The sequence below is a fragment of the Lineus longissimus genome, chromosome 12 (genome assembly GCF_910592395.1).
Source record: "Lineus longissimus chromosome 12, tnLinLong1.2, whole genome shotgun sequence".
Lineage (NCBI taxonomy): Eukaryota > Metazoa > Nemertea > Pilidiophora > Heteronemertea > Lineidae > Lineus > Lineus longissimus.
In genome coordinates, this window is record NC_088319.1 from 10,159,238 (window position 1) to 10,172,188 (window position 12,951).

The window sequence follows — 12,951 nt, forward strand, 5'->3', positions numbered from 1 at the left end:
CTCGCGTAGGTATCAGAGTTATTGGTCAAATATCCAACAACGATGGGCCTCCAATCCAGGGAGAAGGTAATAAATGAATAGGACAAGACAAGCTCAAGATGGCGGCTGCCTTGAAACGCTGTCGAAAAGTCTCCGAATTTTCCCCTTGATAAGAGCAGATGCTGAGGTCTCATGAGACTGAGAACCTGGTTCGAAAGAGCGGATGTAAAGCAGATACGAACTATGATAAAAAGAACTGTTTTGAAGTGCGGTAAAGCTAGAATTTTTTGAAACGTCTTCTGAGTATCTCCACGGTAGCCTCCTGAGTATGTGTAGTGCATGACAGTGCATATGTTGGCAACCATATTGCCTCTTACGATATCAGCTCTTACGTTCATAGAGTACGAACCTTTACCAGGCAGGCCGTCACGCGTGACTGATTCTCTATAGTTGTCGATTTCGAACAACGACAATGTCCTACAAAGGTGCTTTCGAAAGTTTTGTCCGGTCGGCATTTAAAGACCTAAACAATTCCGTGAAAGCATTGACCGATGAAAATAAGAAACAGAGTGTAAACATTGATCAGCTGACCAAAACTGTAAACAAACACAGCCATTTTTTGAGTAAAATACCGGATCATGAGGCGAAAATAACGAAGCTCACCGAGACGGTAAACGAACATGCTAAAGATGTATCACATCTGAAAACGTCAGAACATAGTCTACGGAAGTCAGTAGACGATCAGGCCAAAAGAAATAGGCAACTGGAAAACGATTTGAAAGCTGAGAAAAGAACTGTTCGGGATCTTGAAAATCTATGTCTAGATCTGCAGCAGGAGGTCAATCAGATGGCTAAACAGATGGAACACCCGTTAGATCCACTGAAAGACATCGATAGGTGTCTGATTATAACCAACCTGCACGCAGACGAAGACGAAAATGCGAAACAGCGCGCTCAAGAGGTTATAAATTCATTGAAGCTGGACACTGCACTTGAAGTAGTTAAAGCTGTGAGAATGAAGTCACGTACAGTAGGAAAACCGGGTAGCGCTTCCAAGTAAAGAGGATAAAATATCTGCCTTGACGCAAGGGCCCAACGCGCCGCGTAGCGGCAAAAAAGCGAAGCTGGCGAAACATTTATAACGGGTCACCGTCACTTATAGCGCATTTACGGGGTTGCAACTATTTTGCTTTATAGTGTCACCAGGAAAGAAAAGCAGATCTATTTGTATAAAGTGATAATTGGAAGGTATATAGTAGGAAATATCAATAAAATAATCATTCCATGTCGTCTTTTGAGGGCATTTTTGATTGTAAAAAATATATGTGTACGTCACCGTAGTCTCTGCAATGATAATTTTATCAGAGCAGTCTCGCGCAAGTAGAAGTTCTTTACCTATTAGTTCTTCACTTATTAGTCTCAACGTCTGGCGCAAAGCCAGACGTTTTCCATTACGATTTCACTACGATGTTTGACAAGAAGGAGCAGTGCGCGAGATAAGCTAATGAGCAGACTTCCCTCGCTTGAGTTTCTGAAGAATGTTCCATATCGCGCTAAGCTCATCACTGCTGATTTATGACAGGCGTGCAACGGTAGGTATCTGCTCCCCAACTTCCACCCGAATACGGTACAATAAGTTACCATTTGATGGGAATGGGACAATGCCCTCACTGTGTATGGAGTCATAGGGATAAGAAGACATTATTCATTAGTGTTGGTACAAGTGATTTTGCCCAAAAAGCATGCGCATTCAAAAAACAAAATATGCAAGGTATCACACATGACCATGACGACGTGCAGAAAGTGCACTGGCCTGTGCATACCCTATGGCTATGTACTAGTAAACATGGTAAACATGAACAACATCATTATTCATCGGCAGTTCATTTTACTCCGAGCTTTTCCTGAAACATATAGCCATGATGATTAGGCCTACCATGTACCATGACCAATAACAGCACTAGATCATGTAGATGTCAACAAGTTCACATGATGATGATGAACCGTATAATCCCGCATGGCGCATGTGGGGCAAGCGTCTAAACCAAAGCCCCAAAATCACTTGTTTTGGTCTATTTCACTTGTGTTTCCCCCCTCTCCCAGTCCATAATACATTTACAGTTTACAATCCCCGATCATGGCCCAACAGAAGGTCATCGGTTGACTAAAGGAACACAACTGTTCAATGGATTTATAGTTGAATGCGATCAAACTACGTCTTTTCAATCGTGGATTGTAAATTTAACCCCATGGGCCTAGGGAAGGCCCTATAACAATACTTTCGACACAGTTATTATCTCCGCTGCCTCCACCATCCACCATGTTACACACAGTGCTCACTGCTGATTCTAAAATGCGCCACCTAGTCAAAACAGGACATATGTTCTTCTAGGAATAGATCTCTTTCCAATATTTCGTCATTCCACTATCGTCATCACCTCATCATACTTTCATTGACATTACAGGCACACATCCACAGAGCACTCTTCAAATCATCTACACAGTGGTTATCCAACTAGGATTATAAAGGTAATTTCTTAGCCCCGCACAGTGGGTTTCAGTCTTGATAAAGGGGCACTATTGCTAGCAGCTAGGTAGGCAAGATAAAGTTAGCCGAAGTAGCCGATAGGGGTCTCTCACCCCTCAAAGTCTGTCACAACTATTCAAGTTTGTACAAGGAATACATGCAGCGCTGACTCTAACAAGACCCAATAGGAATGTCGCACAGTCATCTGTCAAAAACAAGACCTATGTTGTAGTATGATCTCTTGCCAATATTTAATAATTGCACTATCGTCATCACCTCATCATACTTCATTGACATTACAGGCACAAATTGACATAGACCTGACCACTGTTGCAATCAACGACACAGTCGCTATCCAAGTAGCATTATAGAGGTAATTATCATTATCATACCTCATTAGCATGTGAACCAATCGCGTCGCGTCCTTTGCGATCACGGCAAAGCCTCATGGAATAATGTCTTTCACCGTTGAATAATTTTTCATATTCCATGCCTACAACCTCAATTTCTTCATTATTCCATGGCTAGAAGTTCAATACTAATATAATATCCAAGATAAAGTTACAAGAAGTAGTCAATAGGGGTCTCTCACCTCTCACTGTATGTCCATACTATTCACGCTTGTACGAGGAATACATTCAATGCTGAATCTAACAACACCCAGTGCCCTTACTCTGTATATTAGTCACTGGAAGATGGCCCATTTCACTCCTTGCTTCTACTTCACCTATAGTCTCATTGCAAACGCCTCACTTCTATGATATCACATTCACTTTCAGCTGTCATGCAACGCAACAACTGTGCTATCTGCCATCGCACATCAACGAAGAAGTGCAGCCGCCCACATTCCACCTCACGTCTGTCCGACCAGCTGCAATCCTCGAGGACGCCCCACTGTACCACGATTTCACTACGATGTTTGACAAGAAGGAGCAGTGCGCGAGATAGGCTAATGAGCAGACTTCCCTCGCTTGAGTTTCAGAAGAATGTTCCATATCGCGCTAAGCTGACCACTGCTGACCATGACAGGCGTGCATTGGACTGGTACAGGTTGGAACTGAACATTGAATATGCTGGTGGTGACGCTTTCTGATGAGAAGTTGGTCGTGACTGATGCAGTATCCTTGGACTTGTCCACACCATCGTTCAATCATTGCTCTCTGAGCTGCCTTGATTCTGTACTTGCCCAAATACTAAGACCAAATGCCTGTTGACTGTGCTTTAAGAGAGACTGGCGCCATGCCTAGAGATATGACTGACCCCTATTGGCAAATTTGTATGACTTTATCTTGCCTACCTAGCTGCTGCCTATAGTCTCCCTTTAACTGCGAAACACTTCAAAGTCGATAAAATGCCATGTTCCACCTTTTAATGTGTTCAGACCGCCATTTTCAAAATAATCAAGTCACGATACTGCCTTCTAGTCTCATAATAAATTTTGCTTTCCTCAATAATAACATTTCTTCTTCTTCAATGCTTTCATCATTCCAAACTTCTCCTCCTCTGACTTTTACAGGGGTACAGTCATGGCAATCAAAACCCAAATACTGAGACCAAATGCCTGTTGACTGTGCTTTAAGAGAGACTGGCGCCATGCCTAGTCTCTCTTAAAGCACAGTCAACAGACACCAACCCCCTCAGACTCAGAAACCACAAACGCCCAACCCTTCCTGCTACCTTAATACTTCTGGATAGCAAAGAAAAACCTGAGAAACTCTACTGATTTTAAAGAAGTGTGGTTGCATTCATGCAAAACCCATAATGAGTTAATAAACGAAAACAATATGAGAACAATCTTGAAACTGATCCCAGATGGGAAAAACTTTCGAATAAGTAACAGCGGTCGGGTGACCCAGTCCACACCCACGGTGCCCCCTAGTGCCAGCGCACCAGAGGAGGAGAAAAATCAACGTACTCAACGGGAAAATAAGCGACAACGCGTACCGTCAGGAGAAAACACAGACGGAGATAGGAGGGGGTATAAACCGCCGCCACTCGAAAAACTTGATACGATAATAGAACCCGGACTGGATGATAGTGACGACGGCAGAAATGAGGAGGAGGATAAAACGGAGTGAAACGAACGCCAGCTGTATGGAGGCTCTTTTTTAACGGTAGGAACGTGGAACGTGAACGGATGGACGGAAGGAATTGATCACCCCGCTGGAGTATTACGTAATGATGTTATAACGAGGAAATTAGAATTAGACGTGATAGTCATAAGTGAGTCGCATCTCAAAGATGATAATACGATATCTGTTCGTGGTTATGAGTGGTTCGGTTTTAATCGGACAAATTTAAATGCCCGAGCGATAAGAGGTTCAGGAGGAATAGGAGTTCTGATCAAAGACGAAATCGTGAATGATTTTGGGTGGACATTGTAGATAAGTGTTTCGAGGGTATATTGTGGTTACGTCTGACGTCACGAATGGCTAGCAATCAATCAATGTTGCTATGTGCTTTATATTTACCACCCGAAAATTCATCCCGTGGGGACTCCTCTCAGGAATTCTATGACGCACTCTTGTCACAATATTACTATCACAATACCGGTGAGGATGAGCTGGTTATTTTTGCCGGGGATTTTAAATGTCGAATTGGAAAAAAAATCGACTCTGAGGAGAGGGATTTGCCAGACCGTAGTTTCGTGGATGATACTGTAAATAGATTTGGTGACCTGTTAATAGACTTTATCAAGGATGCAAACCTCTGTGTTGTAAACGGTAGAGCTCCTGGTAAGAATGATTACACATGTGTTTCAGTAAAAGGAAAATCCGTGGTTGACTATATACTGGTGCCCTGTCAACAGGTCAGGAGGGTTAAATCCTGTGATGTTCTCTTAATGACCCTGGTGATTATGGGGCTAAGTGCAGAATACCAGATCATTCTCTTATAAAATGCTCAGTGTGTCTCTCGGAATATCCTACCGTCCGTAAACATAATGATCAAAAGTGCAAGGAAGCTACAGGTGGAGTTCTTAGGGATATGCAATACAAACTCAATGGAGTTCCACTGAATTTCCTTGAGAATGAGCGAAGGAGAAACGCTATACTCAATATTTGTGATAATTTACTGCGAGATAATGTGCGTCAGGGTGAAATTGAAGGGATGTATCAGACATTAACGCGGAAACTCCATAGGGAAATGTCGGATATTTTACCCTCACGTGAGGTAACAGTACATTTTAATAAGAGACAAAATAGGATAACAAAGAAACCATGGTGGAATGATGAGCTTGATGCCCTATGGCACACATGTAAACAAGCGGAAAGACGCTTTCTGCGTTACAGAGGCGATCGAGGGCAGAGACGGGCTCTGCGTGAGCGGTTCCGAATGGCGCGAGGAGAGTTTGATAAGAAATACAGGAAATGTCAAAGGCGATATGAGGCTGAGAAAATAGATAACATTGAATACGTACGTACGAGTAACCCCAAGGATTTCTGGAGACAAATAAAACAATTAGGTCCGACCAAAACAGCGAAAACGATTACATCGGTTAGAACAGATGATGGTAGTTTATCTTGCGAGAAAGATGTCATATTAGCTACCGTACTTGGAAAACCAGGTTCGAAGCGCTCTATAACCCGTCCACTACGCAAAATTATGACGAGCAACATTATGAACAGGTGCAACGAGATTATGAAGATGTCAAACATAACTTGGACACTGACAGCTGGGTAGGTGCGTTGAACAGTGAGATTAGTAGGTCGGAGGTGGTTAAAGCATTGTGTAAAATCAAATTAGGCAAAAGTACTGGTGTGGATAAGGTTCCTAATGAAATACTAAAAAGTCCCCGTATGACAGATATTCTACATCGGCTTTTTTGCAGGATTTTTAGACGTGGAATAGTGCCAACAGCGTGGAATGAGTCTATAATCTACCCTATTCATAAATCAGGCAAAGACCGAAATGACCCCCTCGGTTACCGAGGGATAAGCCTTAACTCAACAGTGAACAAAGTATCTCTTTTGAACAATCGACTGATGAGTTATATAGATGAACATGGGATGTTGGTGGATGAGCAGAATGGCTTTCGACCAAACAGAGGGTGTGAAGATCACGTTTATACTTTGGCGACTACAGTGAGGAATCGGAAGCAACAAAAGAATCATACGTTTGTTTGCTACATTGACTTTTCCAAGGCTTTTGATGGTATCGACAGGAAAAGCCTAATTACTAAGCTCTATAACAAGGGTATCACTGGACAATTTCTCAAATCAGTGCTGTCCATGTATACAAACACTACAGCCAGGGTGCGGATCAATGGCCACCACACGGAAACCTTCCAAACTACATGCGGTGTGCGTCAGGGCGATTGTCTGTCGCCAACATTGTTTGCCCTTTACATCAACGACCCAGAAGTACATGTATTAAGGTAGCAGGAAGGGTTGGGCGTTTGTGGTTTCTGAGTCTGAGGGGGTTGGTGTCTGTTGACTGTGCTTTAAGAGAGACTAGGCATGGCGCCAGTCTCTCTTAAAGCACAGTCAACAGGCATTTGGTCTCAGTATTTGGGTTTTGATTGCCATGACTGTACCCCTGTAAAAGTCAGAGGAGGAGAAGTTTGGAATGATGAAAGCATTGAAGAAGAAGAAATGTTATTATTGAGGAAAGCAAAATTTATTATGAGACTAAAAGGCAGTGTCCTGACTTGACGCAAGGGCCCAACGCGCCGCGTAGCGGCAAAAAAGCGAAGCTGGCGAAACATTTATAACGGGTCACCGTCACTTATTATTGGACTTATAGCGCATTTACGGGGTTGCAACTATTTTGCTTTATAGTGTCACCAGGAAAGAAAAGCATGCGACCTAACGCCGATCTATTTGTATAAAGTGATAATTGGAAGGTATATAGTAGGAAATATCAATAAAATAATCATTCCATGTCGTCTTTTGAGGGCATTTTTGATTGTAAAAAATATATGTGTACGTCACCGTAGTCTCTGCAATGATAATTTTATCAGAGCAGTCTCGCGCAAGTAGAAGTTCTTTACCTATTAGTTCTTCACTTATTAGTCTCAACGTCTGGCGCAAAGCCAGACGTTTTCCATTACGATTTCACTACGATGTTTGACAAGAAGGAGCAGTGCGCGAGATATGCTAATGAGCAGACTTCCCTCGCTTGAGTTTCTGAAGAATGTTCCATATCGTGCTAAGCTCATCACTACTGATTATGACAGGCGTGCAACGGTAGGTATCTGCTCCCCAACTTCCACCCTAATACGGTACAATAAGTTACCATTTGATGGGAATGGGACAATGCCCTCACTGTGTATGGAGTCATAGGGATAAGAAGACATTATTCATTAGTGTTGGTACAAGTGATTTTGCCCAAAAAGCATGCGCATTCAAAAAACAAAATATGCAAGGTTACGGTATCACGTACATGACCATGACGACGTGCAGAAATTGCACTGGCCAGTGCATACCCTATGGCTATGTACTAGTAAACATGGTAAACATGAACAACATCATTATTCATCGGCAGTTCATTTTACTCCGAGCTTTTCCTGAAACATATAGCCATGATGATTAGGCCTACCATGTACCATGACCAATAACAGCACTAGATCATGTAGATGTCAACAAGTTCACATGAACCGTATAATCCCGCATGGCGCATGTGGGGCATGCGTCTAAACCAAAGCCCCAAAATCACTTGTTTTGGTCTATTTCACTTGTGTTTCCCCCGTCTCCCAGTCCATAATACATTTACAGTTTACAATCCCCGATCATGGCCCAACAAAAGGTCATCGGTTGACTAAAGGAACACAACTGTTCAATGGATTTATAGTTGAATGCGATCAAACTACGTCTTTTCAATCGTGGATTGTAAATTTAACCCCATGGGCCTAGGGAAGGCCCTATAACAATACTTTCGACACAGTTATTATCTCCGCTGCCTCCACCATGTTACACACAGTGCTCACTGCTGATTCTAAAATGCGCCACCTAGTCAAAACAGGACATATGTTCTTCTAGGAATAGATCTCTTTCCAATATTTCGTCATTCCACTATCGTCATCACCTCATCATACTTTCATTGACATTACAGGCACACATCCACAGAGCACTCTTCAAATCATCTACACAGTGGTTATCCAACTAGGATTATAAAGGTAATTTCTTAGCCCCGCACAGTGGGTTTCAGTCTTGATAAAGGGGCACTATTGCTAGCAGCTAGGTAGGCAAGATAAAGTTAGCCGAAGTAGCCGATAGGGGTCTCTCACCCCTCAAAGTCCGTCACAACTATTCAAGCTTGTACAAGGAATACATGCAGCGCTGACTCTAACAAGACCCAATGGGAATGTCGCACAGTCATCTGTCAAAAACAAGACCTATGTTGTAGTATGATCTCTTGCCAATATTTAATAATTGCACTATCGTCATCACCTCATCATTCTTCATTGACATTACAGGCACACATTGACATAGACCACTGTTGCAATCAACGACACAGTCGCTATCCAAGTAGCATTATAGAGGTAATTATCATTATCATTCATACCTCATTAGCATGTGAACCAATCGCGTCGCGTCCTTTGCGATCACGGCAAAGCCTCATGGAATAATGTCTTTCACCGTTGAATAATTTTTCATATTCCATGCCTACAACTTCAATTTCTTCATATTCCATGGCTAGAAGTTCAATACTAATATAATATCCAAGATAAAGTTACAAGAAGTAGTCAATAGGGGTCTCTCACCTCTCACTGTATGTCCATACTATTCACGCTTGTACGAGGAATACATTCAATGCTGAATCTAACAACACCCAGTGCCCTTACTCTGTATATTAGTCACTGGAAGATGGCCCATTTCACTCCTTGCTTCTACTTCACCTATAGTCTCATTGCAAACGCCTCACTTCTATGATATCACATTCACTTTCAGCTGTCATGCAACGCAACAACTGTGCTATCTGCCATCGCACATCAACGAAGAAGTGCAGCCGCCCACATTCCACCTCACGTCTGTCCGACCAGCTGCAATCCTCGAGGACGCCCCACTGTACCACGATTTCACTACGATGTTTGACAAGAAGGAGCAGTGCGCGAGATAGGCTAATGAGCAGACTTCCCTCGCTTGAGTTTCGGAAGAATGTTCCATATCGCGCTAAGCTGACCACTGCTGACCATGACAGGCGTGCATTGGACTGGTACAGGTTGGAACTGAACATTGAATATGCTGGTGGTGACGCTTTCTGATGAGAAGTTGGTCGTGACTGATGCAGTATCCTTGGACTTGTCCACAGCATCGTTCAATCATTGCTCTCTGAGCTGCCTTGATTCTGTACTTACCCAAATACTAAGACCAAATGCCTCTTGACTGTGCTTTAAGAGAGACTGGCGCCATGCCTAGAGATATGACTGACCCCTATTGGCAAATTTGTATGACTTTATCTTGCCTACCTAGCTGCTGCCTATAGTCTCCCTTTAACTGCGGAACACTTCAAAGTCGATAAAATGCCATGTTCCACCTTTTAATGTGTTCAGACCGCCATTTTCAAAATAATCAAGTCAGGACACTGCCTTCTAGTCTCATAATAAATTTTGCTTTCCTCAACATTTCTTCTTCTTCAATGCTTTCATCATTCCAAACTTCTTCTCCTCTGACTTTTACAGGGGTACAGTCATGGCAATCAAAACCCAAATACTGAGACCAAATGCCTGTTGACTGTGCTTTAAGAGAGACTGGCGCCATGCCTAGTCTCTCTTAAAGCACAGTCAACAGACACCAACCCCCTCAGACTCAGAAACCACAAACGCCCAACCCTTCCTGCTACCTTAATACTTCTGGATTATTTTGAAAATGGCGGTCTGAACACATTAAAAGGTGGAACATGGCATTTTATCGACTTTGAAGTGTTCCGCAGTTAAAGGGAGACTATAGGCAGCAGCTAGGTAGGCAAGATAAAGTCATACAAATTTGCCAATAGGGGTCAGTCATATCTCTAGGCATGGCGCCAGTCTCTCTTAAAGCACAGTCAAGAGGCATTTGGTCTTAGTATTTGGGTAAGTACAGAATCAAGGCAGCTCAGAGAGCAATGATTGAACGATGCTGTGGACAAGTCCAAGGATACTGCATCAGTCACGACCAACTTCTCATCAGAAAGCGTCACCACCAGCATATTCAATGTTCAGTTCCAACCTGTACCAGTCCAATGCACGCCTGTCATGGTCAGCAGTGGTCAGCTTAGCGCGATATGGAACATTCTTCCGAAACTCAAGCGAGGGAAGTCTGCTCATTAGCCTATCTCGCGCACTGCTCCTTCTTGTCAAACATCGTAGTGAAATCGTGGTACAGTGGGGCGTCCTCGAGGATTGCAGCTGGTCGGACAGACGTGAGGTGGAATGTGGGCGGCTGCACTTCTTCGTTGATGTGCGATGGCAGATAGCACAGTTGTTGCGTTGCATGACAGCTGAAAGTGAATGTGATATCATAGAACTGAGGCGTATGCAATGAGACTATAGGTGAAGTAGAAGCAAGGAGTAAAATGGGCCATGTTCCAGTGACTATAATATACAGAGTAAGGGCGCTGGGTGTTGTTAGATTCAGCATTGAATGTATTCCTCGTACAAGCGTGAATAGTGTGGACATACAGTGAGAGGTGAGAGACCCCTATTGACTACTTCTTGTAACTTTATCTTGGATATTATATTAGTATTGAACTTCTAGCCATGGAATATGAAGAAATTGAAGTTGTAGGCATGGAATATGAAAAATTATTCAACGGTGAAAGACATTATTCCATGAGGCTTTGCCGTGATCGCAAAGGACGCGACGCGATTGGTTCACATGCTAATGAGGTATGATAATGATAATTACCTCTATAATGCTACTTGGATAGCGACTGTGTCGTTCATTGCAACAGTGGTCTATGTCAATGTGTGCCTGCAATGTCAATGAAGTATGATGAGGTGATGACGATAGTGCAATTATTTAAATATTGGCAAGAGATCATACTACAACATAGGTCTTGTTTTTGACAGATGACTGTGCGACATTCCCATTGGGTCTTGTGAGAGTCAGCGCTGCATGTATTCCTTGTACAAGCTTGAATAGTTGTGACGGACTTTGAGGGGTGAGAGACCCCTATCGGCTACTTCGTCTAACTTTATCTTGCCTACCTAGCTGCTAGCAATAGTGCCCCTTTATCAAGAGTGAAACCCACTGTGCGGGGCTTAGAAATTACCTTTATAATCCTAGTTGGATAACCACTGTGTAGATGATTTGAAGAGTGCTCTGTGGATGTGTGCCTGTAATGTCAATGAAAGTATGATGAGGTGATGACGATAGTGGAATGACGAAATATTGGAAAGAGATCTATTCCTAGAAGAACATATGTCCTGTTTTGACTAGGTGGTGCATTTTTTAAAATCAGCAGTGAGCACTGCGTGTAACATGGTGGAGGCAGCGGAGATAATAACTGTGTCGAAAGTATTGTTATAGGGCCTTCCCTAGGCCCATGGGGTTAAATTTACAATCCACGATTGAAAAGACGTAGTTTGATCGCATTCAACTATAAATCCATTGAACAGTTGTGTTCCTTTAGTCAACCGATGACCTTTTGTTGGGCCATGATCGGGGATTGTAAACTGTAAATGTATTATGGACTGGGAGACGGGGGAAACACAAGTGAAATAGACCAAAACAAGTGATTTTGGGGCTTTGGTTTAGACGCATGCCCCACATGCGCCATGCGGGATTATACGGTTCATGTGAACTTGTTGACATCTACATGATCTAGTGCTGTTATTGGTCATGTCATGGTACATGGTAGGCCTAATCATCATGGCTATATGTTTCAGGAAAAGCTCGGAGTAAAATGAACTGCCGATGAATAATGATGTTGTTCATGTTTACCATGTTTACTAGTACATGTACATAGCCATAGGGTATGCACTGGCCAGTGCACTTTCTGCACGTCGTCATGGTCATGTACGTGATACCTTGCATATTTTGATTTTTGAATGCACATGCTTTTTGGGCAAAATCACTTGTACCAACACTAATGAATAATGTCTTCTTATCCCTATGACTCCATACACAGTGAGGGCATTGTCCCATTCCCATCAAATGGTAACTTATTGTACCGTATTAGGGTGGAAGTTGGGGAGCAAATACCTACCGTTGCACGCCTGTCATAATCAGCAGTGATGAGCTTAGCGCGATATGGAACATTCTTCAGAAACTCAAGCGAGGGAAGTCTGCTCATTAGCATATCTCGCGCACTGCTCCTTCTTGTCAAACATCGTAGTGAAATCGTAATGGAAAACGTCTGGCTTTGCGCCAGACGTTGAGACTAATAAGTGAAGAACTAATAGGTAAAGAACTTCTACTTGCGCGAGACTGCTCTGATAAAATTATCATTGCAGAGACTACGGTGACGTACACATATATTTTTTACAATCAAAAATGCCCTCAAAAGACGACATGGAATGATTA

At 42.8% G+C, this 12,951-nt stretch overlaps 1 protein-coding gene and 1 long non-coding RNA gene across 2 annotated transcripts; both read left to right on the forward strand.

The window, feature by feature from the left end:
- The first annotated feature begins 451 nt into the window (after positions 1-451).
- Positions 452-1,039, forward strand: LOC135496537 (myosin heavy chain, cardiac muscle isoform-like). The gene has a single exon (XM_064785898.1). The coding sequence runs from the start codon at positions 452-454 to the stop codon at positions 1,037-1,039; it is 588 nt and encodes a 195-aa protein (XP_064641968.1).
- A 7,372-nt stretch (positions 1,040-8,411) lies between these two features.
- Positions 8,412-10,021, forward strand: LOC135497306 (uncharacterized). Its single transcript, XR_010448795.1, has 3 exons — positions 8,412-8,621; positions 8,922-8,987; positions 9,397-10,021. It is a non-coding gene; the product is annotated as an uncharacterized LOC135497306 (long non-coding RNA).
- Positions 10,022-12,951: the final 2,930 nt, after the last annotated feature.

Excerpts from the sequence above, each read along its gene's own strand:
- LOC135496537 (XM_064785898.1), top strand. The coding sequence starts at position 452 with ATGTCCTACAAAGGTGCTTTCGAAAGTTTTGTCCGGTCGGCATTTAAA.